The sequence below is a fragment of the Aotus nancymaae genome, unplaced genomic scaffold (genome assembly GCF_030222135.1).
Source record: "Aotus nancymaae isolate 86718 unplaced genomic scaffold, 86718_ANA_hifiasm-v0.15.2.pri h1tg000011l, whole genome shotgun sequence".
NCBI classification, from domain to species: domain Eukaryota; kingdom Metazoa; phylum Chordata; class Mammalia; order Primates; family Aotidae; genus Aotus; species Aotus nancymaae.
The window spans coordinates 48,729,373-48,756,885 of NW_026988422.1; the positions used below are offsets into that span (position 1 = coordinate 48,729,373).

Genomic DNA, 27,513 nt, shown 5'->3' on the forward strand with positions numbered 1-27,513 from the left:
TTGCCATTGTTGAACAAAGTAGGATTTTCTGATGGCAAGACTAGGGGGAAAGTGGAGACAGAGCGACATAATTTACATGGAAAATACATCATAAATTATTATAGGTATACTTTATTTAAAAAGAAAAAATCCCCCTGGCAAAAGCTCCCCCCAACCCCTGACCAAAATGTACTGTGTGTTTACTTCAAGAAACAAGATAGAAACTATGAAACTCCTTTCTGTTGCTCTGTGAGCCAGGGAAGAAGAGGACTTGGAGTCAGAATTAACAGGGAGTAATAGAGGAAAAGAGTAAAGGGGCCCTCAGAATTAAAAAAAAAAAAAAAAAAATCTGGTCTCACTCAGATTCCAAAGTGATTCCACCACTCTGTTCTTCCCTCCAAATCTCTTCCCCTAGGCTCTGGACAGTTGGAGGCTTTGTGAGTCCTTATGAATGACTGGGGGAATTATTTTCTCTACTTGGCTAGTTTTGATAAAAGGTGTCCTCATCTCATCATATTCCTGGCAGCACAGGGAGACGTGTTCCTGGCATCCCAAGTTAGAATTCTAGACATATTTTCCCACAGAAGCACTTCTATATATGGCTAGATTCTATGGTACTTGAACAATATAAATTTTAAAGACTTGTGGATTTTTCTGAGAACCTAACCGCCATGTATAACATTACTTCTTTGGGAAATTGCTTTTGAATTCCAAATAATTGACTTGCAATGAAATTTGGGTTCCAGACTGCCTATAAAGATGACAGGTGTAATCAGTCTCACTGATTTAATAATCTTGCCAGATTATCTATTAGGTTTTTTTCCCCTCCCAAGTTAGTTTGCAAATTTTGTAAAGTCAGACTTTGTTCTTTCATGTCTGCTAGTGCATTGCAGAGCATGTAGGCACTCAGGATAAATTTGTCAATGGCTAGATTGGTTGAAAACTCAAGTATTTGTTTAGCCTCACACATTTTCTCTTCTTGACTCTATTACTTTTTTCCGTCTTTTCCTGTAAAAGATTGCCATCCCAATAGTAATGTCTGGTGGGTTAAAGCTTTTTACTGCTTTCACCCACCAGACATTAAAGCAGTAGAAGTATTTGACAGCAGTAAAAGGCCTTGAAGAGGATGTATTTTTATTTTTAATTCAAAAAGCAATCTTTCTGCTGCCATAACTAAGCTCCCCTCCTGAACTCACCAGTAGAAGATGGAAAAGGCAGTTGCCTGCTTCTGTTTCTTTGTACCACAGTGATTGTTTACCTCTGTGACCCTCTCTAGTGACTGTCTTAAACCCAAAAAACACAAACTGCCTTGACTGATCAGTTTCCAGACAGCTAGCAATCGCAGCATCAGATGTGGAAATTCTAGTAGACTTAACATAGATGTTTGTTTTCATAGAGCAGATAAAAGGCTTTTAAACAAAAGGTTTCAAAGAAATATGTCTCTGTAGTTTATGACTATGTTAAATATTCTAGAAAGGGACAGCTGTAAGAATAGGACTTTGGGCTGGATGCAGTGGCTCACACCTATAATCCTGGCACTTTGGAACACCAAGGTAGGAAGATCACTTGAGCCTAGGAGTTTGAGGCGACCCTGGGCAACAAAGTGAGATCTCATCTCTACAAAAAAAATTTAAAAATTAGCCAGGTGTGATGCCATGTGCATATAATCTCAGTTACTTGGGGGACTAAGGTGGGTTGATCAGTTGACCCTAGGAGGTCAAGGCTGCAGTGAACCATCATTGTACCACTGCACTCCAGTCTGGGCAACACAGCAAGACCCTGCCTCAAAAAAAAAAGAATAGAACTTTGGCCTAAGGATTTTTGCCTAAAATAAAATCACCTCTGTTACCAGTCTGGACATTTGTTAAGCCTGGGAAGCAAAACTGCTTAAATGGATCAAATTCCAGACAACTAGCTATCTGAAAAGGAGGCAGGACATACTAGTGAATTTAACATAATTGTTTATTTTCCTAGAGTAGATAAAAATAGCTTTTTGAGTTTGGGAATTTTCTCCTTTTAAAACATTATTTCTGTTGTGTATTCATGTTAAATATCCTAGAAAGGAACAGCTGTAAGAATAGAAATTTGTCCATAGGGACACATACTCAGATTGCTCCGTTGCTTTAAATAGCAGCCCTAAGCCAAATGTATGTGCTAAGTCTGAGAAATAGCCATGTATTTCCAAGATGACATTTATGTATCAGTGTGTATGAACAACAGGCTCTGGAATATATAGAATAAGCCTAAGACATTGCTGATACATGTTGAAGAAATTGATCCAGTTTACAGAAAGAATATTCATGACAATTTGTAGAGAACATCTTAACCAGAGTAAGTTATGAAGCATCTTTTTCCCTGTTCCTCAAGGTAATTATGCACTTTATCTTGTTCTAGGAGTATACCATGCTGTGTCTGTTATGTGGCAAAGCTGAAGATACTATCAGTATTCTCCCTGATGACCCCCGACAAATGACTCTCTTATTCTAAGAATCCTTCTGCAGATCCGTTATAGCTATGTTGGGTTGGTTTACAATACAGCAAGCCTGATGGTTTGTCTTTTTCATTCATACTGAAAATTCTTTGCATATTTTTTTCTGCTTAGATTTATTTATTCTTTGGGGAAAAAAGGTAATGTAGGAGATGATCATTATTCTCTAGAACTGAGCTCTTCTGCTAAAGTTTAAAGTTCATATCAGTGTAGCCAGAGTGAAGCATCTTTGTTAGTAGTTATGTGGTCAGAAAACAACTAGAATGGGAACACACCTGATTCCAAGATTTTGGTTTCCAATAAAAGGAACCAGGGCTCCTTGGAAATTAATTCTAGAACTCGGACATGAAATATACAAGATAAGCCTAGAGCATCTTGTGCCACCGAAAACCAAGTACTGAAATTAAAAAAAAAAAAAAAAGGGCCGGGCATGGTGGCTCACATCTGTAATTCCAGCACTTTGGGAGGCTGAGGTAGGCAGATCATGAGGTCAGGAGATCAAGATCATCCTGTCCAACATGGTGTAACCCCATCTCTACTAAAAATACAAAAATTAGCTGGGTGTGCTGGTGCATGCCTGTAATCCCAGCTATTTAGGAGACTGAGATAGGGGAATTGCTTGAACCAGGGAGTCAGAGGTTGCAGTGAGCCGAGATCATGCCACTGTACTCCAGTCTGGTGACAGAGTGGGACTCCATCTCAAAAAAAAAAAAAAAATTACAGTGATTGGGAGTATGTCAAACAGATAGAGGCTCGAACTGAAGGATCTCTGAATGGCCAAAACTGGAGCAATTTGAGTAACAAAATAAAGTAGTATTGGATTATAACCCAAACTATATAATAAATATTTACAAGTCCAAAGTAATATAAATGATTGAATGAGAACAAATGTCTTGTGCAGAAGAATTTCAAATAATTTATGTAGCTACTTCCCACTTAGTATGGGCTCTGCATAGTGACTTCCTTGCAAAGAGTATAATATGCAAAGGGAGGAAAAGAGTAACTTTACAGTGGAGAAATCTGACAGACACTAGCTCAGCCAGATGATTGAGGTTAACATCATCCATGATAAGCCCTACTGATAGCATGTATCCTTGATAGCATCACATCACACAGAATGTGATAAGAATGGCACTTTAGCTCTGGTCTTCCTCCCAAAAACCCAGAACCCAAGTCTGATCAGAGAAAAACATCACACTAATTCCATTTGAGGCGTATTCTATAAAATACTTAACCAGTACTCCTCAAAACTATTAAGGCCATCAAAAACAAGGAAAATCTGAGACATGGTCACAGCCAAGAGGAGCCTGAGAAGATATGACTGCTAAATGTAATGTGGTATACTACACAGGGTTATGTACCAGAAAAAAAAAAAAAAAGGTTGTTTGGTAGAAACTAGGGAAATCTGAATGCAGTGTGGACTTTAGTTAATAGGAATGAGAAATGGCTTCATTTGCTCTAAAGGGATCTTAGAGTATCTTACTTTGCATGGTTGCGTGAGCACTGGCTTGGAGGTTATACACTCTGGTTTTAAGCCTCTCTGCCATTTACTAGCAGTATAGTCAGTAAGCAAAGCATTACTCTGGACTTTATTGTCCTGTTTCTATCAAATTGGACTAATAAAAATTGATATTATATATTCATCACAGTATTGTTAGAAGATTTAAATGAATTAGTGAATGTAAAATACTTTAGAAAACATACAAAATACTAGATACAATGAGGTGGCTTCAGTTAGTGCTTATACTGAGACCTAAATTTAAAAGGTCAGCCATTAGAAACAAAAATGTTTCTTCTTCATATCTAAGAGATCTGGAAATTCTGAACTAAGGCTTTACTTATAAGAAAAAAGAAATGAGCAAAGTATTCATTGTAGATACCAGGGAAAAGCTTTGTTGAATAACAGTAATAATAATAACTGAGGTTTATTAAGTACTTACTATGTGCTAAGACCTTTTTAAGCACTTACTCAGTCCTCATTAACAACTTCATGAGGTAGGTGCTATTGATAGTTTCGCCACAACCAGATATGGCTTGTTATTTTTAAGTTATCTTGAAGAGGTTTATGTTCACTGTTCTTTATTTCAGTATATCACTTAGAGCCCAAAAAACTCAGGCACAAAGAAGTTAAATAACTTGCTTAAGGTCACACAGCTAGTGCAGTGACCCCCTCTCAGTAATAGTGTTTGGCAAATATGAAGTATAAGGATTTGGCAAGGTCAGGAAGAGGTTGAGAATATCAGTGACAGCACTCTGAGGCATCTGGGTATGTCAGATGAAGATTTATTATTCAGAAAAGTTAAGTCAGCTGTTGTAGGGATCAGTTGTTTTATTCCTGGAAAATGTTTTTAATTTTGCTGCAAATCTAAATCTGCCCCGCTGAGGAAATCGTTTGGTGAAATGAATCCAGAAAGCAGAGAAAATGCTTCATTACTTTAAATAGCAGCATTAAGCCCATTATAGCCTCTAAATTGCCTCTTCCTTGAGTTTGCTAATGCTTCCAACTTAGTCATTTGAAGCTCGAGAGTATAATTTTATATGACCTGCCAATGTCCTCATCTATGGCAGAATGTATAATTATTTGTTTTGGACTATATGTTACAAAAATTTAAAACATTAAGATCCTTTATATATTTCATTATTGGTAAACCAACGTTGTGCTATGTTTTGTGGTATTTTATCATTTTCTAGGTTCTTCTGTGGATCTAATAGAATAAAGACCTCTTGAACCCAGTTTCAGAGAATCCTTATTTTTCTGTTCAAATAAAGGGGAATTAGGCAAAACACGGCTCTTCTTTTTACTTCCCTTCCTGAGATATAAGAAGGAAGAGAAATCACCTGTGGGTATAATTGGAAACGTGGACTTATCCTAGCACTCCTTTTTTCTCTCTTTCTCTGATGCACAGGTCTGGCTAGTTATGCTCTTGAAGTTGAAAGCTCAGCCAGTGCTTATTGTTTTGTTTGATCGAGATCTGTCTTTCTCATGTGGTTTTAGGTTCTCCCAATTTTAATTAATTGACACGAGATCGCTTGGCCACAACCAGATGTGCCTTGTTATTTGTAAGTTACCATGAAGAGGTTTATGTTCACTGTTATTTCAGTACATCAGAAGTCCTTTCGGTTTCATTCTTTCATTTTGTGAGCAGGGCTAGTTACTTGACTGAATTTGAGGCTCTCAGTTTAAAAATGTATGTTTTGGCTGTGTGTGGTGGTTCATGCCTGTAATCCCAGCACTTTGGGAGGCCGAGGCAGGTGGATTACTTGAGGTCAGGAGTTTGAGACCAGCCTGATCAACATGGTGAAACCCTGTCTCTACTAAAAATACAAAAATTAGCCTGGCCGCGCGCCTGTAATCCCAGCTACTTAGGAGGCTGAGGCAGGAGAATTGCTTGAACCTGGGAGGTGGAGGTTGCAGTGAGCCAAGATCGTGCCACTGCATTCCAGCCTGGACAAGACTCCATCTCAAAAAAAAAAAAGAAAGGTTTTTTTACTGTAGTACAAGACTACTGTAAGATACAGTATAGTTGAATAAAAAGGGAATTAAAAGGGCTCGGTCTAGAATTAGCTTTGTCATCTGCTAATGATGGGACATTGGGCAAGTCAGTTATCCTGTCTACCTCAGTTTCTTCAGTGGAAAATAGAAACCATCATGCCTCCACATAATTTTTAAATCTAATGATTTTAAAATCTAATGCTGTTTTTGGCAGCTGTCAGTGGTCTTTATGAAGAAAAATCTGAGCTAGAAGAAAACACTGTTGTGGTTAAGAGTAGAGGCTTTGGAGTCAGACGGACCTGGCTTTAACTTTCGGCTTTGCTGCTTCCTAAGCTCTTTGTCCTTGGCAAGTGTCTTGCCCAATTACCTTTTCTTTTAATAGAAATAAAAGTTTTTCATGGGGTCTGTATGAGGATAAATAACCTAGTGTGCATAAAGTACCTAGCACAGTCTGAGCCCATAGTAAATATTCAATGAATGGTAGTTTGGATGATGGTTGTCATGGCGATTATAAGAGCGTTCTAGAGTTTGGTTCTGTTTTTTTTTTTAATTTTTTTTTTTTCTTTTTGAAACAGGGTCTCACTCTGTCACCCAGGCTGGAGTGCAGTGATGCGGTCACAGCTCACTGCAGCGTCAAACTCCTAGGCTCAAGCAATTCTCCCACCTTAGCCTCCTGAGTAGCTAAGACCGCAGGTGTACATCACCATGCTCAGCCAATTTTTTTTTTTTTTTTTTGTAGAGATGAGGTCTCAGTATGTTGCTCAGGCTGGTCTCAAACTCCTGGGCTCAGGGCATCTTCCTGCCTCAACCTCCAAAAGTGTTGGGATTACAGGCTTGAGCCACTATACCACACCTGGCCTCAGTGTCTCATAAACTAAGGAGAGAGAGAGCTATGGGAACATAGTCATGGAGATAATTATCAATTTCACTCTCTATACCTTGGCCTCCTAAAATCACTTGTTCCAAGCTCTGTTTTTTTGTTTTTGTGTTTGTTTTTGTTTTATAAGAGCCCTGAGGTTAGTGATTCTCTCTGTCCCTCCTCTGAATTGAATAGCATTACCTCAGCACTTCTGGGAGAGTTGTCAATGAGACTTCCCCCGCCTTCTGAGTGCTCGTAGGGAAATTTGATTAAAAGATTTTTGTTCATCTGGAAAAGTGGGTAATATTTTAAAGCTTGGCCTTGTCTGTTGATGACCACAGGCTAATACTTCTGAGGATAAGGGGAACAAACAAGATGAATAAAGGAAACACTTTCTAATTTCTCTTCATTTTAACAACAGCACAACTAAAGATTTAGTAAAGCCAAACATCCTTGTAAAACTGGAACCTCCAGTTTTGCCTTCCCTGTTCCCTCCTGAGCCAAATAGATCAGCTTCTGTCTGAAGCAAATCGCATTTCCCCTCCCAAGTGAAGAGCCCTCATTTTAGCTTTATGGCCCTCTCTGACTTTCTGCAGAATCACTTATACTGTAATTCCCATTCCTTTGGGAATCCCCTAAGTAATTCTTTGAACTTGGGCCTCAAGTGAAAGACCGAACACATTGTACTGGTGTGTCAGGCTCTAAGTTGCCTGTAGCACGTTGTCAGCATCTGAGATAGCTGGCTCTGTTACTGGATGTACCAACAGGCTACGGCACTGTCGATGATGAGCATAGGGTACTAGCATACAACAAGAATTCTCTTTCATCAGGAAGACAATTTGTCTGCAGTTACTCTTCTAAAATCAGTATACATGGTCCTGCCCCATAAGAATTCATACCGCAGGCCAGGTGAGGTGGCTCACACCTGTAATCCCAGCACTTTGGGAGGCCGAGTTCGGCTGATCAAGACCATCCTGGTTAAGAGATTAAGACCATCCTGGCCAACATGGTGAAACTTCATTGCTACTAAAAAAAATACAAAAATTAGCTGGGCTTAGGGGCATGCGCCTGTAGTCCCAGCTACTCAGGAGGCTGAGGCAGGAGAAATCGCTTGAACTGGGGAGGCGGAGGTTGCAGTGAGGGGAGATCGCACCATTGCACTCTAGCCTGGTGACAGCAAGACAACGTCTCAAAAAGTTCATACCCCAGAGCAGCAATCTGAGACTGGGCGCGGTGGCTCACACCTATAATCCCACTACTTTGGGAGGCTGAGACAGGCAGATCACCTGAGGACAGGAGTTTGAGACCAGCCTGGCCAACATGGTAAAACCCCGTCTCTACTAAAAATACAAAAATTAGCTGAGCGTGGTGGTGGGTGCTTATAGTCCCAGCTACTTGGGAGGCTGAGGCAGGGGAATCGCTTGAACTCAGGAGACAGAGGTTGCAGTGAGCTGAGATGGCACCACTGCACTCCAAACTTGGCAACAGAGCAAGACTCCATCTCAAAAAAACAAAAAGGGAAATAAAACAGGAATCTGAAAGGCTTGAGGTTTCAAGAGTGAAGTTAAAGGTAGCCTTAATTTAGCATAAGGCCCTGCAGAATGGTGCCAGGGGATTCCCACCATAATATTCAGATTACCCTTTTGAAATAAAGCACTGCTCATGACAGGTTTAGTTGAAGGTCAGACAGTGGGGATCCTAAACATCTATTCCACATTCCCTCTCAGATGATGCAGGTGCTTAGAAAACAGAGTAAGCAGAGTGATTAAAGGAAAAATATTTTCCCCTCAGCGTTGGGATTCTCAAGCAGTGTGTCCAGTTTGGAAAACTGTCCCTTCAGGGCTTCAGTGAATAGAAGTGAAAATATTCCATCTAGTGGTCAAAGAAGGGAAGGTGAAATGAGAAGTTTCCAGGATGAGGTCTGTGGGGGCTCTCAGCAGGTATCTCCTCCAGAACAAGGTAGAACCTGGTGGTGGTGGTATGTTTGGATTGTCTGCACTGGATGAGGAATTGGGGATAGCATCCTTGCATGGCTCTGAGCAAAACTGCCCTCACAGTAAGGAACAATGATGTTGCAAATGGCAGATTATAAACAGTCTGACTCTGAAGGGAGTCCCTCTCCTAGCCCCATCCCCGCTTCCTTCTTATGGAGGAAGAAAGGAGTCCTGTCATTCCTGCCTCTATTTGTCTCAAGCCTGAATTTGTGAATACGTGAGTTTGAGAAGAATGAGGGTGTAATGTGAACTTTATTTATTTATTTATTTTGAGATGGAGTCACCCTCTCTTGCCCAGGCTGGAGTGCAGTGGTGCCATATCAGCTCACTGCAGCCTTCACCTCCCAGGTTCAGATGATTCTGCCACGTCAGCCTCCCGAGTAGCTGGGATTACAGGCATGTGCCTGTATCATGCCGACTAAGTTTTTGTATTTTTAGTAGAGATGGGGTTTCACCATGTTGGCCAGGCTGGTCTCAAACTCATGACTTCAAGTGATCTGCCTGCCTCAGCTTCCCAAAGTGTTGGGATTACAAGTGGGAGCCACTGCACCTGGCCCATGAACTTTAAAAAGGAGGGAGAGTCAGTCTAGCAAAGGATCAAAAACAAATGGTACTCAACAAAATGGTCAGGAAAAAAAGTGCTCTTTGTGTTCTCAGAAACTGCACCCTCTATGCCCTTGCTATCGGTAAACATTAACTAAGCTGACTTCCCAGGAATTTCCCAAGGCACAAGTCAGATCTAGTTGGCCCAGTATCCACAGAGCTATTGATATCTTCCAGACTGAAATCCTCCTAACGGCCTCCCAGTATCCTCAACCAAAGGGCTCATTTTTCCCACCTACCTCCCATTATCACTTTCTCTTTTTCCCCAGTTCTGAAGAAGAGCTGTGTGTAAAGCAATAATATGATTCACATTTCCTGTAACTCCAACTGCCACTGCAGACGTTGACCAGAGCCTGCTTTCCAGTCAGTAATTAGGGCATCGCTTGATCCATCAGAGCCTCCCCCTCCCAAAGCTTTGGATGCTAGCCACTCCTCTATCCATCCCACCTGCAGTTTGTACTTCTGTCAAAGAAGACACACAGAGGCTGGCCGTGTTTCCACATCTGCCCTTTATTGGTCTCTTCTAGCAGGGTGGCTCCAGGCCCTTCACGCCTCTCAGACACCACCCATGAAGGTTTAGGAAAGTGCCATCATTCTGTGAAGGCCCAGAGCTTACCCAAGTCTTGAAGCCCTAGTTGAATCACCAACCAGAGGGTTGGAAGAGGAAAAGGAAACGGGCAGAGGGGAAAGGCAAGGCTCTTCAGTGAAGGGGACTGATATCAAGGGAATGCTGAGGTCCAGCAGAGTCTCCTGAGGGCATGCTGAATCCTAAGGCTCCTCAGGACTGGATGGAGTTGGAGAACTGTGTGCTGAGCAGCTCACATCTATATGGCAACTTTAAGGAGGCGCTTGATGTCAGGCTCAATGTTGATGGTTGGGAAGGTGCGGCTGTAGCGTCGGAAGGGCTCGCCCTCCGGCCCTATGAGGAACTTCTCAAAGTTCCAGGCCACATCTGAGCGGCGCACGGGGCTCCAAATGATGAACTTGGGATCGGTCATGAGAGAAAAGGGGTCATCATAAGGGTAGGGGAGCTTGTCCTTCAGATAGGCGAAGACAGGATGCTCATTCTGCCCATTCACCTCACATTTTTGGACAAGGGTGAAGGTGGGCTGGTATCCACCCCCAGGGCGGACATACTTGAGACTGTTCAGGATCTCCTCATTCTGACAGTTCTCCTAGGGGAGGAAAAAGACAAAGTGTGTGGACAAGGGAAGGGGGAAAAGAAGGATCCACAACATGAAACTCTTTCACCCTCCTACACTCCCTTCACAGGATCGTTCTTTTTCACTGTGAGGAGAGAGACAGACGGTGTGTGTCTTGTCTTGAACTTCTGGGCTCAAGCATTCCGCCTGCCTCAGCCTCTTTAGTAGCTGGGACTACAGACACAGGCCACCATGCCCACATAATTTTTTTTTGTAGAGATGGGGTCTCACTTTGTTGCCCATGCTTTGGCTGCTCTTAAAGATTTAGCACTTCTGAGCTGTTGCTTTTGTCTCCAGTCTACCCTGAGCAGTTCTTAAGGTGTTTGAAGCAGAAGAAAGAAAAGAGGCTTAGGTTATACTGCTTAGAACCTCCTCTTCAACTAACCTACTGACCTACCTACCCACAAGTCCACACCTACACACACACCCCTTCCCTTTCCCTCTGCCCTGGGTTTTGCCTTGCCTGCTTTCAATTGCACCTGTGTTGAGTATAGCCTTTGCTTCTGCCTACTCAGCTACTTGAACTGAGGGTGAAATTGAGTCCCACAGGAATGGGATTTGCAGCTTCTTGCTTGCTTCTTGCCTTGTCCTAGAACTGAAGTACAAATGAGAAGAAGCTTTGATGAAGGAAGACCGCATCCAAGGACATGTAGTTTTCAGGTGCCATAACAGCAGAGCAAGTTAAAGGCCACAATGAATGTGTACTCTAAATAGAACTACTTAGTAAGCAACAGGAGTGAACTAAATAGGATACAGGATTTAGGGTTCGGGAATAGGCCGGGGGAGGGGAAGTTGAGGACATAAGTGCTTGATGGCTAAAGGTAGTATGTAATTCTCATTCTTTTCATGACTAGGCTACTACCCAAAGACTGCTGCACCTTGTATCCACTCACTGCTCTCAGCTACGAATGCTTTGGCTCAAAACCTGGTCCCTGCCTTTCCCTCCCCACTGCCATCCCTGTCCTATTCCCTCTCAGCATTCCCACTCATGACAACCCAAAAGGCTGGGGGAGCCCTTCTTTTCCCCTCTGCCTTTCCAACATAAGATTCAGATATCTTCCTCTGGGAGAAAGTTCCTGCTTCTGACCTGTGAGGACTAACTAGTTCAGGCCATCACAGCATCATGAGCCCAGAGCTGATCTCTAGTAGATTTCTCTGTTTTTGTTTTTGTTTTCCTGAAACAGGGCCTTACTCTGTCACCTAGGCTGGGGTGCAGTGGCACAATCCACTCACTGCAGCCTTGACTTCCCAGGCTCAAGCTCTCCTCCCACTTCAGCCTCCTAAGTAGCTGAGACTACAGGCAAATGCTACCACGCCTGACTAATTTTTGCATTTTTTGTAGAGACGAAGTTTCACTGTGTTGCCCAGGCTAATCTTTTTTTTTTTCCTTTTTCTCAATTTTTTTTTTATTGCATTTTAGGTTTTGGGGTACATGTGAAGAACATGCAAGATTGTTGCATAGGTACACACATGGCACTGTGATGAGCTGCCTTCCTCCCCATCACCTGTATCTGGCATTTCTCCCCATGCTATCTCTCCCCAACTCCCCACCCACCGCTGTCCCTCCCCTGTTTCCCCGCTACAGATCCCAGTGTGTGATGCTCCCCTCCCTGTGTCCATGTGTTCTCATTGTTCAACACCCACCTATGAGTGAGAACATGTGGTGTTTGATTTTCTGTTCTTGTGTCAGTTTGCTGAGAATGATGGTTTCCAGGTTCATCCATGTCCCTACAAAGGACAAAAACTCATCGTTTTTGATGGCTGCATAGTTTCCAGCCCAGGCTAATCTTTTACTCCTGGGCTCAAGCAGTCTGCTCACCTTAGCCTCCCAAAGTGCTGGAATTACAGGTGTGAGCCACTGCACCCTGGCAGATTTCTATTTCTGAATGCAAATAGCTGGCTGGCTCCTGGTAGTTATAGACTCCCTCCAGCAACTTGCTAGGCTGAAATGATGGTGTGAGGCAGGAGGTACTTCTAGGGCCAGAGGGACATTGGGTGAGGCTGGAGGTACTTCTAGGGACAGAGGGACATCTCAAAAGAGGATTTGCCATTTCTGTCTCTCCTGCTCTGGAAAAGGCCAGACAGAAAACTCAGGGAAGAACAGTGAGAGCAGGGAACAGTTTGGGTTCAGGTTTGTCACAGTCAGTGATGCTTCAACCTTCCTGCTTATGTTTTTTCCTTGCCTTCATACCACTGTGAATTGACTAAGGGGATTATAATGAGAGGCTTCACTTGAGTTTATTCTGCCTGCTTGTACATTAAAATCATAAGTGGAGGCCGGGTGCAGTGGCCCACGCCTGTAATCCCGGCAGTTTTGGAGGCCGAGGTGAGCGAATCATGAAGTCAAGAGATTGAGACCATCCTGTCTCTACTAAAAATACAAAAATTAGCTGGGCTTGGTGGCACGCGCCTGTAGTCCCAGCTAGTCGGGAGGCTGAGGCAGAATTGCTTGAATCCAGGAGGCGGAGGTTGCAGTGAGCTGAAATTGTGCCACTGCACTCCAGCCTGGTGACAGAGAAAGACTCCATTAAAAAAAAAAAAAATCAGACCAGGCACAGCAGCTCATGCTTGTAATCCCATCACTTTGGGAGGGCGAGGCAGGCAGATCACGAAGTCAAGAGTTCAAGACCAGCCTGTCCAATATGGTGAAACCCCATTTCTACCAAAAAATACAAAAATTAGCCAGGCATGGTGGCACATGCTTGTAGTCCCAGCTACTTAGGAGGCTGAGGCAGGAGAATTGCTTGAACTTGGGAGGCGGAGGTTGAAGTGAGCCAAGATTGTGCTACTGCACTCCAGCCTGGGCAAGAGTGAGACTCCATCTCAAAAAAAAAAAATCATAAGTGAAAATAGAAGAATCCCTAAAAGAGAACTCGAGGTGTGTGGACCAAAGATCTATAACAACTTGACCCATTAATCAGAAATAGAGGTGACTGTGATGCCCAGAGGAGGCCCACGCATGTTGCAAACCTTTCTCTTTCCTGCTTGTTCTCTTCCCACTTAGCTAATTTCAACCAACAAAAATAATCTTCAATCTAAATAATCAACTTGCTTGCATTTGCATAGTACTTTATATTTTTCAAGTTACTTTTGTATATTCTATCCCTTAAACACCATAACAATCCTATGAGCTAAGTGGTATTATCCCCAGTTTACAGATGAGGAAACTAAACCAAAAAATCAGGCACCCTTTATGAGGGCACAGAGCCATTAAATAGCAAAACCAAGTCCAGCTAGAGCTAAGGTCTCTTGAGTCTGTCCAATGCTTGTTTGATTCTTGGCCTCTATTTCCTCCACTCATTTATTCAACAAATATTTAATGAGTGTTTTCTGTGCCCTAGGCACTGAGGACACAGTGGAGAGAAGCACAGACCTGGTTCCAGCCCTCATGGTAATATAGTAGGAAGACAACAAAAGATAAAAACCACACAGCCTCAGCGTTTAATCTTAAAAAATATATGCCTCCCCTTAGTATGTCACGTGCACGTAAAGAACTAGCTTAACAAAATATACCCCATGATTCCAGACACTCCAACACACAGTCATTCAGCCTCTCCCTTTATCCCCCTTGAGCTACACCGATCCAACACCTTTGGTGCATTACAAGGAGGGACCCCTCACCTGATGTCCAAATTGGTTGCAAGGGAAGCCAAGGACCACCAGGCGCCGGGGAAAGCGGCATTGCAGCTCGTTGAGCTGGGTGAAGTCCCGGGTGGTTGTGCCTCAGAGCGAAGCCACATTCTCAATCAGCACAGCCCTGCCCCGGAACGTATTGAAATCTACCTTCTCCCCATCCAGGCTGATGGCACTGAGGTCGTAGAAGGACTTGGCAATGAAAGCCATGGAGAAGCGCAGAGTGAGCCCCGCAGAGAGGCCTGAGCCCACTTATGAATCTATCCGAGGGGTGAGGACGAAGGAGGAGCCAGGAAGGAGTACAGAAAGGCACTAACAATGGAGCTTTGAGCATCCCCAGGATGACTTAGCAAAAACAGGCCCCACCTGTAAGTACTGTTTGAACAAGGAGGTTGCTCCTCCTATTAACAGACTGAACAAAGCCGCCTCCCCCCTCCCCCAACACCCTGCTGCAACCTGGGAAGAGCAAATTTGATACCTTTGAACAGATGTGAATAATTCACTACTTACAGGAAACCAGAGCCCAAAAGGTCGAATGGGGAGGGAAAAAAGGGAGGGAGAGATGCAGGATTGACTCCTACCTGCTCCATCAAGTTGTTCTCACTTGACACAGACATTTATTGAATGCCTGCCGAGTGTCAATCTCTGAATTGTAAGTGAGAGGGCAGGGTCTGCGGAGATCTGAAAGACGAGGAGAATTGAGGCTCCTGCCCATCTGACTCAGAGGACAACTGAAATATACATATTCCTGTTCATGTTCTCTTTGTTGCTTTCCTCCAGGACAAAATCAAAGGGACCATTAGGAGGAGAGTGTGTCATATTCTAGGGGGAAAAATGGCTCTCAGTGCCCCAGCTTTTGCCAGGCTGAGGAGACAAAGTTGTGTTTATCTTGAAAAGTCAGTGCGTGGTGCCGCTTGTCCTGGAGAACACACCTGCCACTACCCCTGCCCCTGCCCCTGCCCCTGCCCCTGCACTGTACCATCTCCTATATTATATCCTCCACCTCCACCTGACCCCCAGCCCCCAAGTAGTGAGAATCAGTCTTTGCTTGGAGAATGGTGGAGAGGAGTCACAGAACAGGTGGGTAAACTTAGTGGATGAACTGCACCTACCTCCCTCTCAGACAGAGGTTCGGTCCCCAAGACTTTTCAGAGCGGGCTTGTGCTGGTCACCTTCCCACAGAAGAAAGTGTGGAGGGAGTTGAAGCTGCTGTGGTTCCAGACGCAGACAGGCCCCCCTGATGCTTTCAACAGGACCCATACAGTGCATCGCAGGATGTCTGCTAAGGGCCATCTCAGAGGCCCACCCCTGGAAGCCACAGAAACTGAAAAGACCCTAAGCCACTTCATTCTTCCAAGCACCCACCAACTCAACAAGTTACTTTTTAAAAAATGCCTTGATTTCTTCGTCAGCAAAACTAGCAATGGGGCTTGACCTAGCTTTGAGATTTTAGAGTGAAATTTCAATAACAAAGCAAATGTTTACTAGAGTGTTTTCACAGGGGCACATCCATTGGGAACTGTCTCCTTGAACAAAGAATAAGCAAGTCTGGGGAGCAGCTGGTCATGAGAATCTGATTTGTTGAGACGAGATAAGGGAGCTACTCACCAGGGAGCGTGGAGCTGCCTTGCAGCTTTTCCATGGCTGTTCAAGTACACAGGGACTATGTGTCTCAGCTGGCTCCTCCCTAAAAACAATTTTCTATTACCTAAGTGGGTAGAAGGAGTAACAGGAAGCATAGGGTGAAGTGTGTCCCCTGCTGAAGCTGGGTGGAGTTCCTAGAAGCAACCAGTGAGTCCCCACCAAGCCACTTAGTTGCAAGTCCTGGGCACTGACAGTGGGCAAAACTTTAACTTGCCAGATTTATGTGGATACCTAGAGCTTCCCCTTAGCACTCTTTGGGCCTCCAGAGACACCTCTTATTCTCGGCTCTTTTGCAAGCCTTATTCAAGAAGGTCATAGAAGTTCCTGAGCTGAGGAGTGCGGGGTTCCCTCTTCCTTAGGTACATGCCATCCCTTTTCTCCTGGTGTGACCTTGGACCCTTCAGACTCTCCCAGGGTTTTCACCTTTCCTAATGGAATACACTTGATGAGGCTCTCGTAAAATATCTTTGTCTCCAAGTTTCCCTCAAACTGGCCTCGCTTTCCAAAAGCTTACAACTTCTGCCCTGCACTAGGCAGCATGTGATTCTCGTGGCTTTCTGTGGGACAGTGCTTACTCTGGACACAGCACTGGCTTAGGCAGAAGGCCTATGTTGGTGGTTCTCAATTCTGACTGCAAATGAGAATTGTTTATAGGGACTTTCCTGGAGATGCCAAAGCTTTGCCCTCCAGTGATTCCAATTCAGTGGTTTCTAGCCACAATTACGCCACTGTTACTTGAGACCCGTAGGTAAATCTTTAAGCTCTTTTTATTGAGACGGGGTCTCTCTCTGTCACCCAGGCTGGAGTGCCATGGTGCAGCTGTGGCCTCAACATTCTGGGCTCAAGTGATCCACTGGCCTCAACCTCACAAGCCACCACATTCATAATTTTTTCTAGAGACGAGGTGTCACTATGTTGCTCGGGCTGGTCCCAAACTCCTGGGCTCAAGCAGTCCTCCTGCCCCAGCCTCCCAGGGTGTTGGGATTATAGGCATGAGCCACTGCACCTGGCCAAATCTTTAAGTTCTCTGAGCACCTGCCTCCTTGCCTGTGGGACATGGATAACCGCCCTCCCCATCTCACATGGTGATGGTTAGGGTCAGAAGAGTTGATCTATCACCAGCGCTCTGTAAGTGTAGTGAAGATCTTAAGACTACTGTTATCCTCCATTGTCCTACTCCTTTCTTCATTCAATCCTTATCCCCAATATTCTCCACCTCCATCAACTCCATATCCCAAAGTATGAAATACCTGCACAGTCCTGAGATCCCTGTAGTGTGCCTCTACTCCTCCGAGGTATCCAGTCACAAACCTGAAAGATTATCCAGTCCCTGCTCAAAGCCTTCAGGAAGACCCGTTCCAGATCTACCCAAACAGATGAGACCCATTTGACTTTAAAACCTGCTCAGACACAGACGTTCGGCATCCTCTCGATAACAGTGTTTCATCTTATTTCTGCAGCGTGAGCTCAATGCAGGCAATGGGGCTTTGCTTTGGGCCTCCCTGCAGGTGGCGCTATGGAAGGTACAGAAGGGAAGACAATGTTTGCTGCTTCCGTGGTCACTCTACTGCAGTTGCCTTGCTTCTGAAGCTGCTTCTACCAGCAATGCCTCTCTCCCTCCCATATCACTGCCAGGGGCTGATATCACCCACCTCCCTAGTCCCAGTGTGATGTGAAACCTACCCCCAGGGACTCATCCAGGCAGCCACACCTGTGGTTTGAAATAGTCTTTATTTTGTAAACATCTGTGTTTAAAATAGATGAACCCTGCTCACAATTCATATATGGACCCAAGACACAGTACACGAAGTTCACCCGTCATAGGGAGATAGTGGGGGCTCAGGAGCAAGTGGCGTGCCTGGGGCTGGGTGGAGTCTCAAGACAGCAGGTGCAGAGGTGGTGACGAGTAAACAGGCCAGCAAAGCCTGCTCAACAGTCTGGGCCTCAAGACTGGGCTCAAGACTGGGCCTCAAGACATGCCCCAGGCCACCAGAAGTTTAAGGTGAGCACAGCTGCACCCTAAAATCCCAATTCTCCTTCTGCTCCCATACCTTTTCCCAGCCATAGCCCTGTGGATAGGGCTTATCAGTCTATAGAATCCTGATTCCCTGTTTTCCCTTCCAGAACCCCTAGGGTACAGTACAAATATAGTCCTTCTTTCCTGAGGGGGCTAGGAGAGACAATGAATGGCATCCTGCCTGATCTTCAGGGAAAGCTGCAATACTGGCCCACAGGTTGGAGCCACTGCCCAATATAACTTCTTAAGTCCCTGGCTGAAGACAGACTGAGGGCTGACATCACCCACCTCCCTAGTCCCAGTGTGATGTGGCGTAGGTCTTGATATGCAAGGGGTCCATCCTCAAGGAAGCAACTCCAGCCATAGTCACGGCTTCCTCCAAGAGTCAACTCTGTTTCTCATTAGCCAGTGATTTATAACTTCTGCTCTCCTTTGCTTTCCACTATCTAATCTATACCCTGTCCCTAAGTCCTGAGCCACATTCTCCTGCTGTTTCCTGGTTTGGTAGTGCTACTCCAACCCCTTTTTGGAGGAATAAGGAAGTGGGGTTCTTATCCTTCACGTGAGTGTGTCCTTAGTTGATAAATGCTCAGTACCTAGTTCTTTGTTTGCTTTGGCGGCAGCCACGCAATGCAGCTAATGTGTGGCTTAAGAACGACCCTCTTTCTAGGCCTTGCCCACCTTGGGAAGGTGGGGAGGAACCCCAGTAGGGCTGGTAAATTACTTGTTCCTTCTTTAAAGGGCCTCTACAAGCTACTCTTGGGCCATATGGGGTTAAAGAAACTTCCTGAACATAGCACTCTGGAAGAGGGAGTCGTCTTCCCTCCACCTGTAGCCACAGTGCGGTTGGCAAACCCTCAAGCCTATCAGGAGCTAGAGGGCAAGATGAGTGCTTCGTCTTGAAGGCTGAAAAGAACAGCACCAAGCGTTTCTACCCAGGGCCTGCCTTCTCTCTTCCTATGAAGTCTTCACCCTTCTCCATAAACCCTGGGTCCCAGGAGAAGCTTGATTGCTGAAGGCTGGGCTCAGTCCTCTGCCTGGGAGTCTGAGGAAACAAACGCTCTTCTTACCTAAGAAATGTAAGAGGGGGCCCGGAGGTCCTGCTGCTGCTACATTCCCCTCTGCTGTGCAAACTGCTGTCCCTGGCCAGCTCTTCCTTGCTCTTAACCTAATACATAGGAGCTAGTCCTTCATTTCCAAACGCTCTCCTTTCTGGCATGCATGGTTGGCCTGATGGTGTCACTGACCCCAGGACTCTTCTTGCCCCTGGAGTACCCACAGGCCTTGGTCCACACCTTTAAATTCAGGAGCCAGGTGGAGATAAATTGTGTTCATGCCGCATGGGAGGTAGAGAATGGAGGTGACTTTTTATCCCTGCCACCCCTCATTTTGTTTCCTTCTCTGAAGCACCTGCCTCTGAGCTCAGTTCCCCGAAGAGGCAGGCGGGCAGCCAAGCAAGGGCAAAGCTCTGGCGGGGTGGGAGGAGGTAGCACAGCCCCAGGCTCGGGGACTTCCCGGTTGCTGATTCCTTCCTGTCTCGATGCTCCACTCTCCCAGGTCCCTGGGGAGGCAGGCCCATGGCACATGAGGGACAGTGGGGAGGGGAGGAGGAAGCAGCACCCTGTAGCCTTTGGCCCATCCATGAGGCAGGGTGGGGGGTTCTTCCTGGATCCAAGGGTGGAACCGCCCCACGAGCCTGGGTCCATCCCCTCAGACAGGCTGGGAAGGAAGGAAAGAGCGAGCTGCAGCAGCCGCCACACAGCAAGACACACGGGGAGTGGGGTGAGGGGCTTTGAAACAAAACGCACTGCGGGGGAGGGGTCAGAGAGAGAGAAATTGGGGGAGAGAGGAGAAGCAGAGAGGAGACACGATGCGCGGAGAAAGGAGGAGCGGAAAGTGGCCTGGACTCCAGCCTCAGCTGTTGTCTGGGGGTGCGGGGTGGTGAGCCGGTGCTTGTGGCACATGGTGGGGTCGTAGCAGGCCTTGGCTGGGGAAACAGTCTGAAGACCACTCCAGGGTGGACGGGGGTGGGGGCAGGGGCTGCTTGAGATGACAGCAGAGCCGCTCTTAGGGCCAGGCAGGGAGAATAGTGGCTACTGATACTCAGCAGGGTCATCACACGAGAGGACAGTGGCAGAGCAAAGCCCCGGCTCCCCTGTCTGCCCACGGGCCTCCTGAGGGAAGAGGGGTGTCGTGTGGGGTGCCCCACACAGGACTCTCAGCACCAGCAGCTTTTAGAAGAGTTCGCTGGGCCCTCAGGTTTGCCCTCCTCCTCCTCCAGCTCTGCCAGTGCCAACTCGTTGCTGGCACGCGTCCGGAGGCCTTCCAGCTCCTTCCTGTGGGCCTGCAGCACCAGCTCCGTCAGACGCGTGAATGACTGGAAACCAAAGGGCACAGGTTGGTCCAGCGTCTCCTCCTCTCCCCTGGCAACCCTGCAGCTGCCCAAGGGGTAAGGCCTATCTTCTGGCTCCTCCTCCCGCCTCTGCTGGACTCAGCCCCAGAGAGCGGGTGCCTGGTTGCCAGGCTCTCACCTCTTTAATGTTGAGGTTGGTGCAGGCACTTGTTTCGTAGAAGTCCATGCCATACTCCTTCGCCAGCTGCAAGAGAAGGACATTTCTGAAAGAGAATCAGTAAGGCAAGGGAGGGGCCCACACAACCAGGCACAGACTTCTGCCACTGCACGCACAACCATGCTGTTGTGATGATATCTCAGAAGAGATAATTTCTCAGATGGGACTGGGAGCTCCAAGACAGGGTAGCAATGGGGGAAGATCCTCCACTCATACACTTCTCCATTCTTCCAGCTGCCACCCCACACCCCCCCAATGCACAATCATATATCAGGAGACAAAGACACCATACATTGTGGCAGGTGGCATCCTCATAAAAAACATGGGCTCTGGAGTCCCACAGCCCCAGACCTGAATACCAGCACTGTCACTGACGGCTAGCTGTGCGACCTTGGGGAAGTTGTTCATTCTCTGTAAGCCCCAGCTTTAACTTCTGTTAAAGAAACTGAGAGTGTCTACCATCCATGGTTGTGGGATGATTAAATGGGGTCGTACACCTAAAAGCACTTGCCTTAGCACAGTGCCGCACATAGAGTGCTCGATAAATACTATCCTAGTAGGCATTTCCTCTACTTTCAAATTTGCCAATGACCATGTCTGATTTTTGATACCAAACAATCAATTTCATTTTAAGTGCTAATGGAACACTATTGACTGAGGAGAGAGGGAAAAACTCTTGAGGTCTATGGACTGGGTGGACAACTTGTCTCAGAAATACCAATCTTAGCTGGGCACGGCGGCTCATGCATGTAATCCCAGTACTTTGGGAGGCCAAGGCAGGTGGATCACCTGAGATTAGGAGTTCGAGACCAGCCTGGCCAATATGGCAAAACCCTATCTCTACTAAAGATACAAAAAAATTAGCCAGGTGTGGTGGCATGCACCTATAATCTCAGCTATTTGGGAGGCTGAGGCAAGGGAATTGCTTAAACTTGGGAGGTGGAGGTTGCAGTGAGCCGAGATGGCACCACTGCACTCCAGCCTGGGTGACAGAGCGAGACTCCATCTCAAAAAAAAAAAGAAAGAAAGAAAAGAAAAAAGTATGACCAATCTTTCTTTTGGCGCTCTGGGAGGATGGTCTCCCTGCATGCTTGGACATCCCTCAGTGCCATCCTCCTATCTTTTCTGCCCCCATGGCTTCTCCAACTGTGGCTCTTAGTCTCCTCATTTGACTCCCTGGCTCTTTCCTGGGTAAGAAGGACAGGAATGGGGGGAGAGTGGGGTGGGCTGGGAGATAATTTCCTGACTGTAACATGGCAGTTGCCCTGGATGCTGTCAGAGAAGAAGTTGACAACTTTAAGTCCTTCATCACTAACACGGGGATGATCTCTTAAGCAGAGGGCAATCCTGCATGTGGGGACCTGGACCTGGGAGAGTTGCTGCCCATTAGGTCTTTGTTTCTGGATGGACCCCAAATCACTGTCCTAAAGCCCACAGAGCAAGCCTTCTGAAGATGGCCACTCCCCCAGAGCCTTGGGGTGCCGGGGATGTGTGGGAGGACCTGCCACTGGGGAACACATCCCTGGGTCCCCGTGCTCAGGACTGGCCCTGATGGTCCAGCAGAGGACCTGGGGTGGACTCGCCTGTTCCTTCCACTTACCTGCTGCCCTTGCTCTCTTCCCACCTGCCGTTTCTGCTCCTCGTCGGCCTTATTCCCAATAAGGATCTTTTGGACACCTTCTGGTGCATACTAGGGACAAAGGATGGGCAGAACGGCCAGTGAGTGCTACCCTCCTCCCATTTTCCCCACATAAGTCTGCACTGCCTCCAGCCCACTACCTACTCCAGAGCCCCAGGGACAGAGTGGGCTGACTGGATGCAGATGCCAGGCTCTCCATCTTGCAACTCTACCTGGTCCCAAGATTTCAGAAAAAAAGCTGCTCACAGGGAAGACTTGGAACTAACTCATTTCTGGAGAAGACACAGCCATGGAGGCCTGGGAGGGTATGGAGAGTGAGGGCATGGCAGCTTTGCTTTCTTCCCCATGTCTTACTTATCCAGAGGTCTTCATCCAGGGCTGTGGAAGGCAAGGCTTCCTGGAAGCATTCGCTTGCCCACCCTGAGAGCTCCGGCCCTCCCATCTGGCCCTCGCTTTGCCTTCCCCGGTGGGGCACCCTCTCCCCACCCCGGCAGTGAGGTAGCATCTCCTACCTCGTCCACATCACTGACCCACTTCATGATGTGCTGGTAAGAGCGCTCGCTGCTAATGTCGTAGACCAAAAATATCCCCTGAGAGAGAGAAATAGAGAGATGGGGGCGGTGAGGCGCACAGAGAGAGTGCAGTCATGGGGCCAGAAGGGGCCGTGGAACCTTAAAGGTTGGGTCCCACTCTCCCTTCTCCCTGCTCAGCATCCAGAAATGTCTCCTCTCTCAAACCCACCACTGCTGCCTCCCAGGCCCATCACATAATTCTCTAGAGAAGGAAGGCACCACATGCTTTGACCCAAATCTTTGACCCAGGATGGATGGTGGAAGTCAGGGGTGAGGGTGGGGCACTGCCTGTAGCGAGTGAGCCATGAACAACGGACAGACGGATGGATGATCAGTGAACAGCTGAAAGACTGCCCTGTGCTCCCCCAAGCAGGCGATCTGTGTTTAGGGGATCTGTGGCACAGACATCTCAAATACCCAGAGCTGGGAGTATGGGTGGCAGCTTCCCACTTTGAAACCCCGAACGTGGTGGCTTACCTGGGCCCGCCGATAGTACTGCTTTGTGATGGTCTGGTATCTCTCCTGCCCTGCGGTGTCCCTGCAGGAGAAAGCCAGTCCCTCAGAGAAGCAGGGACCATGGGAGCAGACAGGGAGGGGAAGAGCAGAGCTGGGAGACCCTGTACCCTTGCAGGAAAAACCAGGGACTGCAGGGTGAAAAACCAGGGGTGCTTGGATCCCTACAAGGATCTGCAGTCAGAGGCCTGGTCGTCTGTGCTGGTGCTGACCAGGCCTGCAGGGCCTTGGCCCCTCTTGCCAACTGCCCTACTGGCAGACACCAGAAGCCACAGCCAGAACAGGCCTTGGACAGCTCTCTGGAATCTGGCCACTATGGCCAGATTTGGTTGTATGGGAGTTGACGGGGGGATGCTGCTACACCCCCAGCCCCTTTGAGACCTCTGAAGGCAGTGCCCATACTACTGTGGAATTGAGAGGGAGCTCTAAACCCTGGCAAAGGGAGTGCTTCTCTCAGGCAGAGAGCCACAGTGACACCCTCTGCTACTTGGGAGAACTATACCATGCTGTCCCAAGGAACTCTCTCAGGGTCTCACCCTAAATGATGGGGCATGTAGCTTCCCTCCTTCCAATCTTAACACAGTGTGGCACAGCCCAAGGGCAAAGCCTAATTCTGAGACAGATTCACAGTGATTAGTGTGCCAGTTCCTTCTAATTCGTGCCCTTTGGTGCTTGTAGTCAATCCCATGAAGTTTCTTAGAGATTGGAGATTAGGCTCATAGGAAGAGATGGGCTTCTGAGACTTCACTTCTCTCCATCACAGAGGTGGCCAGTTATCTGTTAGGTGAAGCCTAGGGATTTTACACATGACAGTGGCAGCTAAGGAGCAGCCCAAGGTCCTCTCCTCCTAAATCTGCCTCCTCCTCCTCCTCCCCAACTCACCAAATCTGTATCCGCACTTTGATGCCGTCTACCTCTATGGTCTTCATCTTGAAGTCAACCCCTGGAGAAAGGAAGAAAGCAAGAAAGTTAGAGAGGGTGCCACTGAGAAATGAACAGGAAAGGCCCAGGCAATCACACTTGAAAGGTTTCCTTTTGGTTTAATTTGACAAACGGATGAAGTAAGGTAAAGACCTTCTTTAAGCAGAAACTGATCCTAAGGAAGTATATGAAGCTTTGAAAGGGGCTTTCCTTCCTCCCTGAGCCGAAGGTTGCCGAAAGTAAAGGGCCTGGAGGACCCAGGAGGACAGAGAGTGAATCTGGGGAAATCTACTTCATCACTGCCTTACTCAAAAGACTTAACACATGTCTCGTTCTAGTCATGTGTGAAGTCTTCCTGTTTATACTTCTGGAGAGAACGCTGCATTTATCCTTCGTGAAATTCTAATCTCTAGGAATAGCAACCCACGTTATTTGTCTGCTTTCTTCCCCCTCTCTCTGGCTTGTTAATAACCGGAAGGGGTCATAGTGTAGGACCATGGAGAGAGGAGGGCTGTTCCAACACATAATTGTACCTAAAGCCTCAGCACCCAGCCAAGGCCCACCAAAAAGAAGGCCTCATGCATCTCAGTTGCTGACTCACCCGTTTGCCCTAGGAGGCGTTGTGGTTGACGAGGAGGAGCATGGGCTTTGGCATCAGGCCTGAGCTTATCTCCTCACTCTGGCCACTCAAAGCTCATTGCTATGACATCAGGCACCTTGCCTCACTGAGCCTCAATTTCTGCCTCAGTAAATGTCTTCATCAGATATTACCAATATCTCAGAGGGTTGCTGAGGGGAGATGTCTTCATCAGACAATTTGACCGCGGCTGTCATGAGCTAGGGCAGGGCTGGGTTCATGCAGGTGCTTGTGACTGTCAGAGGACCTGATGAAAAGGCAGTGGCATGGCATGTCACTGTGGGAGGGAGAAGCAGCACAGAGTTCCCACGCTCCTCCAGCCCGTGGATGGAGGAGCTAAGTTGCCACAAGACGCAGGAAACACAAGGGATTTGGCAAACCCGTCCAGGGCAGAAACACATTGGAGAAATTTGCAGCAAGAGAAGTCAGCACCACCAGCAGCAGCCAGCTTGCCTCTGAGTGACAACAGAGAGATGAGGGGAGATGTTTTGCTCACCGTGCCTCTCTCCACCCCTAACTGTACCCAGCCACTGTGCCAGTGATTCAAGAGCTATGTCTGGTAGGCTAATTAAGCTTCCGTCTTTGTGTACTCCCTGGAGCAAGGTCAGGAGTGGGCATGATCAGCCATGGTTTTCAGATGGGAACACGGTAGAGTTCTGAACCGTCTACCATCAGCGGCACTGCCTGGCCCAGAAGGCCTGAAGGTGTCAGGATCCCCAATACCACTGCCACTCTGCATCAGTTATTTGCTAAATGGGAGACATCTCCCCTTATCTGTGCTGTCCCCAGCTTTCTACAAATACAAACAGATTAAATTCTGTCTCTTCCTTCCCACCATCGAGACCAATCATCATTTAATTACAAGAGAAAAAAGATGCAGAACAGGCAACCTGAACTTAATTGCGTTGGTCAGACATGAATCATTTTTCGCCTGCCCAAGCTGATTCATATCCATTGAGCTGTACTTTTCCAAATGGGCAATGCCTGGCAGCCATTCTTCCATGTGTACAGAGAAAGAGTGAAGAGGAGGAGGGAAGAAGGAAAGAAGGAGAGAGGCACCTGGCCTTTGGAGGCAGGAGTGTGCCTATTCCTGCCTGGATCAATGGTTGTCAGCACCTGTTTCTCCCCAGTACCTGGCATAGAAGGGGATCAAGACATTGTTTCATGATATAGCACCTTCTCCCAAGAAGAATGAGAAATTTTGTCCAATTTGTAATCTACCTGGCTAGTCCTCACACTAGCCTAGAAAACCTGGCCAAGGACAGTGGCTTGTGCAAAGCTGTCACAAGGGGGACAGGAAGAGAGGAGGTTTGATTTCCTTTATCCCACAGACATTTCCAGGAACTTCCTATGTGCCCTGCACCATGCTCAATGCAGACAGAGCAGTGAAAAAGACACAGCCGCTGCCCTGAGAGTGCCTAGTGGGAAGGCAACAAGGGCTCAGAGAAGTCAGCGGCTAGGCAGGGTAAGCACAGCACGTGCAGAGATTCCAACACAGGTGTGTCTATGCTGGAGCCCATGCTGCCCCTTGTGCTGGTTCTTAGGGGAGAGAGAGGAGAGTCATGGGTAGTTGGCCAGGCATGGAAGCCCTAACTCTGTGGTGCTTGAGAAGGGCTTTGCTAAGAGAGGAGCTTCCAATATATTTTTTTGAGACGGAATCTCACTCTGTTGCCCAGACTGGAGTGCAGTGGCGCAATCTCGGCTCACTGCAATCTCTGCCTCCTGGGTTCAAGCGATTCTCCTCCCTCAGCTTCCCAAGTAGCTGGGACTACAGGTGCACACCACCACACCCAGCTAATTTTTGTATTTTTAGTAGAGATGGGGTTTCACCATGTTGGCCTTGATCTCCTGACTTCGTGATCCACCCACCTTGGCCTCCCAAAGTGCTGGGATTACAGGCATGAGCCACTGTGCCCGGTGCATTTTTCCCTGTGAGAGAAGAGGGGATGGAGGGAGAGGTGAAAGCAGGCAACTGTCCAAGAGACAGGACTGAAAAGGAGATAGGGAATTCTGTCAGAAGGGAGGCTGGGCAGTGACTCCTTCTGACCTCCTTCCTCACTTCTTAGGGGCTGGGGACCAAGGCTGGGGAATTCTGGGGCTCACAAGACTCCCTGGTCTCACCCGCACCCCACCATCTTGCAACCTAGGTTTCACTGGCCACCTGGGAACATTGTTTTATTCGCCTTTTGGCTATCCATATGCATTAACATATGATAGAAGAAACAGAGTAAGTCTATGTCTTCTGAAGGAGTTTCCTTCCTCCCTCCCCGCCATGCACCCTTTCTTAAACTTAAAAAGGTTACCAGCCCAAGGATCTTCAAGAGGAATCTATTCCTTCTGTGCTCTGTTCCCACACGGCCTGGGCCTTCCACTGTGCCCACCTACCAGTCAGGCCCTTGCCCCAGTAACCCATCATGGCTCCTTCCCTCTCCTTGCTTGGCTGTTGGTTTTTTCCACTGCTGAGCACTGCAGGACAAAGTCCACACGCTGGCCTTATTTAGGCCTCTCCAGGTGGAGGCTTTCTCACCCTGGCCAGCCCTCGCAGCTGCTTAGCAAACTGTTCATTCACACGTGTGTTCACCTATCACTGTCCTCCCACTGAAGACTTCAGCTCCAGGGCACCCTCTCCCCACCCCTGTGCTCTCAGCAGGATACCTGCTCCACTGTTTTATGGCCCAGATGAATGTCTTTCCTCTGAAGCCACCTACTCTTTTCAGATTTCCCTCTGTTCTCTCTGCCTTCCCTCAGG

At 47.2% G+C, this 27,513-nt stretch overlaps 4 protein-coding genes across 8 annotated transcripts in view; 2 read left to right on the forward strand and 2 right to left on the reverse strand.

The window, feature by feature from the left end:
* CHURC1 (churchill domain containing 1) overlaps window positions 1–14,504 on the forward strand; it is a 28,980-nt gene extending 14,476 nt beyond the window's left edge. For 2 of the 4 annotated variants that reach the window (XM_064374941.1, XM_064374942.1), the window contains exon 4: window positions 14,417–14,504. In XM_064374941.1, the coding sequence (XP_064231011.1) occupies window positions 14,417–14,497 (81 nt within the window). In that variant the 3' untranslated portion in view covers window positions 14,498–14,504. Of the gene's footprint in view, window positions 1–2,373; window positions 5,202–14,416 lie in introns of those variants that run through there. The other 2 variants (XM_064374939.1, XM_064374938.1) reach the window with 1 other exon arrangement.
* On the reverse strand, window positions 9,906–14,807 carry GPX2 (glutathione peroxidase 2). The gene is made up of 2 exons (XM_012464151.3): window positions 14,240–14,807; window positions 9,906–10,591 (listed from the first exon to the last, which is right to left on the reverse strand). Exons 1-2 carry the CDS (start codon window positions 14,459–14,461, stop codon window positions 10,241–10,243), a joined length of 573 nt encoding a protein of 190 aa, XP_012319574.2. The 5' UTR covers window positions 14,462–14,807; the 3' UTR covers window positions 9,906–10,240.
* RAB15 (RAB15, member RAS oncogene family) overlaps window positions 10,504–27,513 on the reverse strand; it is a 34,303-nt gene continuing 17,293 nt past the window's right edge. Inside the window, exons 2-11 of the mRNA XM_021669062.2 lie at window positions 24,089–24,149; window positions 23,171–23,231; window positions 22,634–22,711; window positions 22,083–22,172; window positions 20,444–20,509; window positions 17,548–20,289; window positions 15,860–17,409; window positions 15,364–15,559; window positions 14,833–14,932; window positions 10,504–10,591 (exon numbers count right to left, since the gene is read on the reverse strand). Of these exons, the coding sequence (XP_021524737.1) occupies window positions 20,131–20,289; window positions 20,444–20,509; window positions 22,083–22,172; window positions 22,634–22,711; window positions 23,171–23,231; window positions 24,089–24,149 (515 nt within the window). The 3' untranslated portion in view covers window positions 10,504–10,591; window positions 14,833–14,932; window positions 15,364–15,559; window positions 15,860–17,409; window positions 17,548–20,130. The remainder of the gene's footprint in view (window positions 10,592–14,832; window positions 14,933–15,363; window positions 15,560–15,859; window positions 17,410–17,547; window positions 20,290–20,443; window positions 20,510–22,082; window positions 22,173–22,633; window positions 22,712–23,170; window positions 23,232–24,088; window positions 24,150–27,513) is intronic.
* The window catches only part of FNTB (farnesyltransferase, CAAX box, subunit beta), a 117,588-nt gene continuing 104,608 nt past the window's right edge, over window positions 14,534–27,513 (forward strand). The window contains exons 1-2 of one of the 2 annotated variants that reach the window (XM_012464150.3): window positions 14,534–14,619; window positions 20,194–20,309. The gene's annotated coding sequence lies outside the window, so the exon portion shown is untranslated. Of the gene's footprint in view, window positions 14,620–20,014; window positions 20,310–27,513 lie in introns of those variants that run through there. The other variant, XM_064374937.1, reaches the window with a different exon arrangement.